The sequence below is a fragment of the Toxorhynchites rutilus genome, chromosome 2, assembly GCF_029784135.1.
Source record: "Toxorhynchites rutilus septentrionalis strain SRP chromosome 2, ASM2978413v1, whole genome shotgun sequence".
Taxonomy (NCBI): domain Eukaryota; kingdom Metazoa; phylum Arthropoda; class Insecta; order Diptera; family Culicidae; genus Toxorhynchites; species Toxorhynchites rutilus.
Window position 1 is genome coordinate 189,787,355 of NC_073745.1, and position 7,129 is coordinate 189,794,483.

The 7,129-nt window shown below is 38.1% G+C and overlaps 1 protein-coding gene across 1 annotated transcript; it reads left to right on the forward strand.

The window, feature by feature from the left end:
- Positions 1-6,016: 6,016 nt before the first annotated feature.
- On the forward strand, positions 6,017-7,129 carry LOC129766544 (uncharacterized). Its single transcript, XM_055767117.1, has 5 exons — positions 6,017-6,142; positions 6,262-6,496; positions 6,553-6,599; positions 6,844-6,901; positions 7,087-7,129. The coding sequence occupies exons 1-5, from the start codon at positions 6,017-6,019 to the stop codon at positions 7,089-7,091; spliced, it is 471 nt and encodes a 156-aa protein (XP_055623092.1). The 3' UTR covers positions 7,092-7,129.

Below are 7,129 nucleotides of genomic sequence, written 5' to 3' on the forward strand. Positions count from 1 at the left end.
AAACGCATAGATCGACAGTTTCAAGGAAAAGATGAGATTACTCTAATTGATTTTTTATTGATTTGCGAATCGTTCGCACCCCTTAGTACAAACACTCATTTATCAGAACTACCAACATGGTAATGAATGGAACGTTTTACGAATTTAATTGATTTAAGACAGTGTTCTAGTCTAGAAATTTCAAAATTAAAAAAAAAATTCTGTTGTTTAGGCATTTAAGAATATACCCTAGAAAGGACTTATCTGAAATCCTATCATTTACCGAGTTAGAGCCATTTTAGTGATGCGGTATTTATCCTGGTACGGTCATAACAATGAACTTCAAACACGTTTTTCCCAAAACTAGTTTTTTCAAACTTCCGTACACGATATCTCAAGTTCTACTGAACCGATTCAAGTCAAATTTGTATGAATATAATTTGCATGAACCTCTATAAAATAATATTTGTTAAATTTACCATTTTCAAAAAATTGGGAAACATAAGAAAAAAACGTTTTAAGCCTCTTTTTTTTCAAACAGCCGCCATATTGTCAAAAAAGATGTTTTTGACTTGTCCGAGGTTCATGCGATAGCGGCATTTTTACTGATTCAGAATCTGTTCGATGTGTTTGTTTCAGATAACCAGAAGGGCTGGAATAGTGTACGCCATGGCAAAACTTTTTTTTTAACTCTCTCACTTCATCAGCTCCTAACTATTCTAGTTATGAATATTTTTTCTCCGTTCAATTTTTGTTTTATTGTTAAAAGATAGATGAACAAATAATGGTATAATGGATAGTAAAAATGTTCTTTGTTTTATTTATACGGAGCTCGAAACGTCCGAAATTCGTGTCTCTACACTAGAATATCCCCTTAAACACTCTCTGTTCATTTTACGGTTAATTGCACAATGCTGATCCATTTCGGTTTATAACTTATCAACGAATAATAATCCCTGAGGCGTCATCCGTACCTCTCACGCTGATGGTCACGAGTTCAATTCTCACTCCCGATGAAAGTTACTATAATCTTCCGCTTCCAAGGACTAAAATTAAAACTGCTGCTTGGCCCATTCGACCACTTTAATAATGGGAACAAGTTACAACACAATTTTCATCCATGAATAATCAAACCGATTGATCGATGATTTCAAGAGCATTTTCTCCCTGCTTGCATTGCGCGCGACTAACTGTTCAAATGTTAGGCGACGGTCCACCAACGTTGACTGTATCGAAAAGTTATAAGAAAATGAATGTAGTACAAAGTTTTAACCATTCTGTATTCGCGCGGAAAATCATAACCCGTATACTCGCGCACGGTGTCAGACTGTGCTTGTCTCTGTAATTCTTCGATTGTGAATTTGCGTTATTTGTATATTTTTTAAGTAATAGAAGATATGATTAAAAAAAAAAACCAGAAAATACTTTTTCTTCAACTTCATTCATTTTCAACAGTCTTTTAATTCAGCCTCCTCAAAACAAAATAGCTGATTCTCGGTCGGTGAGACCGTATGCTCGAGTATAGGAGGGTTAGTTGAAGGGAAAAAATAGGTCATACTAATAAATATTCAATAATAAATTATTCTATAAAATAAAAATAATTAACGGTTACTAAATAATTGAAAAGTGATACTTTATTTTCTGAAAAGGCTCATCAATCAATATCGTTGAATTTTTTTAAAGAAATTGTCATTTATGAGCATACAATGCATTTATTTTCCATAATAATTCACCCAAGATGATTATTATATTCCTCAATTACCTAGAGGTATAACGACCCTCTATAGGAAATATTGGCCTTATTATGTAAATTGAATCGAACGGTCGATTCGATCCATATATTTATGACACAGAACAAATTTTCGTATTTTGTAAATCAATAGAATCTTATCGAATCGAGTTCTTTCTTGAACGTCGGCGAATTGCATACTTTTAACGAATTTGTTTTTGTTCTGTTTCAACCCCAGTGCCACACTAACTGCTGTCAGAACGTTTTTTGACGTAGGACTACGTCTAACCGGAAGATATAGGGGGTGAAATGGAAATCTAGGCACTGAACAAGTAGGAAAAAATGCAAGATTTGGAACGCTTATAACTCGAGCATTTCTCAATAGATCGCAAAGGTTTTTGCATCAATTGATAGGAAATATATCTACGCATCTGTCATAACGAATAACATTTCATTTTTCTTGAGATAAATAATTGAATAATTGTGAAATATCAAGCATTCTCAAAATTCACTATGTGCCCATTTTTGATTGGTCCATTTTGTGCTCCTCAAATCGTGCCGACCAAAACGGGCAACCAGAGCAGCAGCGAAATAGAATGAAGCACGATTGGAAAGGAAAAAGAAAAAAATGAACGAAACATTGGTCGCAGTCTCGCACATGCGTAATTCTCGAGCCAGCCAGTCAGCTTAAAAATCCCCGCTCCGCTGCCGTAACGATCATTCTCATTCAAACCGTACACCACATCGGTTCGCATCACAACACATCAACAAACCAACCCAAGCACCCATGTCTGGACATGGTAAAGGAGGAAAAGTGAAGGGAAAGGCAAAATCCCGCTCGAACCGTGTTGATATGGAGTTCCCCGCAAGGGTAGCTAGGCCGAGCGCGTTAGTACCAGTGCACCAGTCCACCTAGCCGCCGTTATATAGTTTCGGCCGCCGAAGTGATAACAAGGCGCTTTTCAGGGCCATTAAACCTTCCAAAAAAGAATTTAGGAAATAAAGTTCAATGCGTTCTAAAACATTATCCAAAATAATAATAAAACACAAATTGATGTTTTCATAATTTGTTTGCCAGGATCTGATGAGTATGTGAATTTGGCAGTAGTTCTGAGCTTATTGATAGTTGGGGATTTTCAAGATTATTCAATTTTCACCAACTCTTAAATTGTTTCCAGATTGAAAGTACAGTAATTTACAATTAGTTCGACATTTAGCTAATTGGACGGACATGTAATGCGACTTATTTAGTTGGACATTTTTGTAAACATAAAGATCCAAATTATGACCGCACATTGAAAGTCGACACTGTACCACTGTCATCGCAAATGTTCAATTACAGGTTCAAATCGCCTCCAATGCGACACTGAGTGGCGCTTCGGTACGTTGCATTGAATGTAATTTACTGTAAAATATGTCACAAGCTGGATGGGAAGAAATTTTCCAACTGTGAAAGCTGAGGCGAGTGGCAAATGCAATCGCTAAACAGAAAGGTTTAGCCGAACAAGATGGGGATATCGAGTGACAACAAAACAATAAACTCTTTAGATTGATGATAATTTTGTGATCCTGAAAAGGACCCTTTTTAGCCTGCATGTGAATCCAACGAGCGAACAAATCGTAATGAATGTATTTTTCTTCTTCTTCTTTCTTGTTTTGTTTTTTTGTTTTTAAGAGGCTTTAAACTTTGCAGTTTATTCGCCTCTATGTATTTTTTTTGCCATCGCTCTCTTTTAACGCTCATTAGTTCGTCTCGTTGGACTCGCCCCTCTGGCTGAGTCTGCCGATTTGTCTCTATCCTGTGAGTGTGTACCGCTAGAGTATAAAACACGCGGACCCCAAAAAAATATCTTATTTTCTTTCAAACCGTAAACCCGTGTGGTTGTACGGCATCGGCATCGTGGACGTAACAAAGGAGGACAAGTTAAGGGAAAGGCAAAGTCTCACTCGAACCGTGCAGGTCTCCAGTTCCCTGTTGGTCGCATTCACTGATTGCTCCGCAAGGGTAACTAGGCCGAACGGATTGGTGCCGGAGCACCAGTATACCTAACAGCGATTATAGAGTTTCGGCCGTCGGAGTGCTCGAGTTGACTTGCAAAGCTGCTCACGACAATCAGAAAACACGCATCAAGAACAGAGCAGCTTCGGTTCGGCGCTCATCAAGGCAACAATTAGTTTCAGTGAGTGGCAAAGTGCTTCTCCGGCACGTCGCATTAAATGTAATTTACTGAACAATATGTCACAAGCTGGATAGGAAGAAATTTTCCAACTGTGAAAGCTGTGGCGAGTGGCAAACTCAATAGCTAAACAGGAAGGTTTAACCGAACAAGATGGGAATATCGAGTGATAACAAAAACACAACACCAAAGGTTCTTTTCAACCCTCAACATATTCATAAAGAGTAAACAGTAAACTAATCCATTTTTCAGGTAGATAGGTAGGTATTCACGTAGGAGAAGAAAATAAAACAATATATTTAAAATATATATTTAACAAAAGCTGTCCCCTTTTTATAGTCCTACGTCACTCCGGTTATGTCCCCGACATTACCCACCCGTCTTTTTTTCACTCAGTTTCAACCTAGTGTCGCACTAGGTTCGCCCCGAAAGCTGTTAGTTTCGCACTGAGATGTTTCACGGGTTGGCACCAATACAACTATACTGAACTGTCAAGTTCCGAGTATTGTTTTGGAAAATCTAAAAATTAATACTATGAAAAAGTGTAGCATACTAACTAACCTCAATTCCAATTAAACACAAAACATCCTCACCCTCATTCTTTCTCATCCTCAATTCCGCATTCTTACTTATTTCCCATAACCACTTTTCCGCATACCATATCTAACAACATTTACATTCGTCAGCAACTTTTGATTTCCTTACGGAAATCCCCCAAACCAACTAATTTCATAACATCGGCTGAACGCTATTATGGCACGCCAAACTTCCCTGTATACGACCTCCAACAACTAACAACAATAACATACCGCCCTGCTCGACGCTTGTTGTAGACAACAATAATGATAATAAATAAACATGTAATATCATGTGCGAACTTAGCTCGTAAGTTAGTTGGTAAGAGAAATACACTCTTGTGACAGATATCGACTCGTGAATTACGTTAAATCCGAAATCCGAGCATGCCAAAGGGACAGGCATGTATCATGGCGACCGTGACAGGACGAAATAAAACCTTTTTATTTCATTAACTTTAATGGCGTCCATGATTATTAGAAATGAAATTTTAGAAATAAGGCACCAAGAAAGTATAAAAATTCTTGAACAAACGCCTATATTATATAAACAAAAATTAACATTTAAAACCGTAGCACGGACAGCCATCCTCTGCAAACGTTTAAGCAAAGGAGCAGAGCCCACCATCATGGCTACACAATTTGACCTTAAAACAGCGACGGCGATCGTCCAAACATACGACGGATCGCCCGATAGTTTAAATGCATTTGTCGATTCGGCTAACCTATTAAAATAATTTACGCAGACGGAACATCTTACAGTCGCTATCAAATTTTTACGAACGCGACTAACAGGTAAAGCACGTTTAGGACTACCGAATGAAATTAGCACAATCGATGCGTTAATCGAAAACATAAAAAGTAGATGTTGTTTCAGTCACTCTTGTGACAGACATCGACTCGTGAATTACGTTAAATCCGAAATCCGAGCATGCCTAAAGGAAGCATGTATCATGGCGACCGCGTTTCACGATCCTGTATCACCGTGATAGTTTACGGCCTAATCGAGAACTTGGACATTACAAAGTGATCTGTGCGGTACCAAGGGTCAGCCGGAAAGTGTTGTGGTATGCTGAAAGAAGCAAAAATGAATAGTGAGCCATTTAGTACCCTAATTTTCTACTAGTTAACGGAAAAGCGATTGAACAGAAACCAATTAAGGTGTAAACAGTGATCTGCAAACTTATTTCGCTTGGAAGAAGAAAGTGGCGGTACAATTTCAATTTGATTACGCAAATAAATGTGGAATAAAGTGAGTGATAAACGTTGAACTGCAAGTGCGCTAATTCTCAAAGAGTCATTAACCGAACAAACCTATGCTTAACGTCAGAACCACTGAGCCGTCGGGACCAGCAGGACAAATTTTTTTTAGCTGGTGCTCCCAACAGAAGTGGTAAAAGAACACATGAAGTGAATTACGGAGAGTTAAAAGAAAAAAAGTGAGAGACATGTTAGAATCAGCAAGTGGTAACAGTGGGCGCAGTAATCGAAAGTGTAAGCAGGGAAATCACACCACCGGGTAGCCTCAACAGTCATACAACCATTCCCATTTAAACATGCGTTCCCGCAATATAGTGATTTCGTTGGTACTTATAATCGCACCTGCAGCCGTAGCGTTACCTCACCACAGCGTCGCTAAGTGTAACCCCCTCTTCGACATAGAATGTAATCAATCGGTGAATGTAATCGATCGAAGAAGGCGATAAATCGGTGACAGTGGAAGCAGTACAGAGGGCAGATATGGGAAGCGACATCTACGACGAGTCGAGAGAAACATCACACCGGTCAACTAACTACCCAGATTCCTATATTTTCGAGCGGTTATAAGCACAGTGTCGACCGAGTGACGAAAAGTGCTACAAAAGTGCCCGAATTTTACCCCGCCTTGCCACCCGCAGGCAGCACTGCCCTAAGCTTCTGCTATAATCACAATAAAACTACACGAATTGAGCGAATCGCTATCACAGCAGCCTTTTTTTTCCTCATTGAACTGTCAAAACACAACACAACAGTTTTTGGAAAGAGAAACGATTTTTGTAAGTATTAAAAATTGCTTTTATTTTCAGTTTAAACTCAATTTAATTCGTTCCAGATTGGCTTGATCGAACTCCCGAACTGCAGAGTAGACAGATAGGACAGGTGAGTAAGTTTATTTCACTGTTCTATCAGAAAAATCTGTTGTATTGGTCGGCAGAGACATAGAGGCAGTTGAATTATTAAAATAATTGTGCCGGATAATTTTCCCGTATCCAGGGATGTGACCGGAATAAATATTTGTTATCTGATAACGAATATTTATTCCGGTAATATAATAAAAATAATATCGTTTCTATAGGCTATAATATTTTATATACATGTATACTATTTATTATTTTTATTTCAGGTTAATTTCACATTGCCTTTTATTGCTCCAGCTTCAACAGGCATCATAGTAAATACAGGTGAGTACAATGATTTATTTTTGTTGCATAGTTTTCATGTTTTTTGTTATGAACGGAATCGACCTAATAGTGAAAACGGTTCCTTGTTTTTGTTTTTTTCTAGACCAAGGAATCGTTTTTGTTATCGTTCCTATTATCTCTAACGTATAATGTACTTTCGTATTAATTATTTTATTTATTTTCAGGTTAATCTCGCATTGTCTTCCACCGCTCCACCGACAGCAGGCA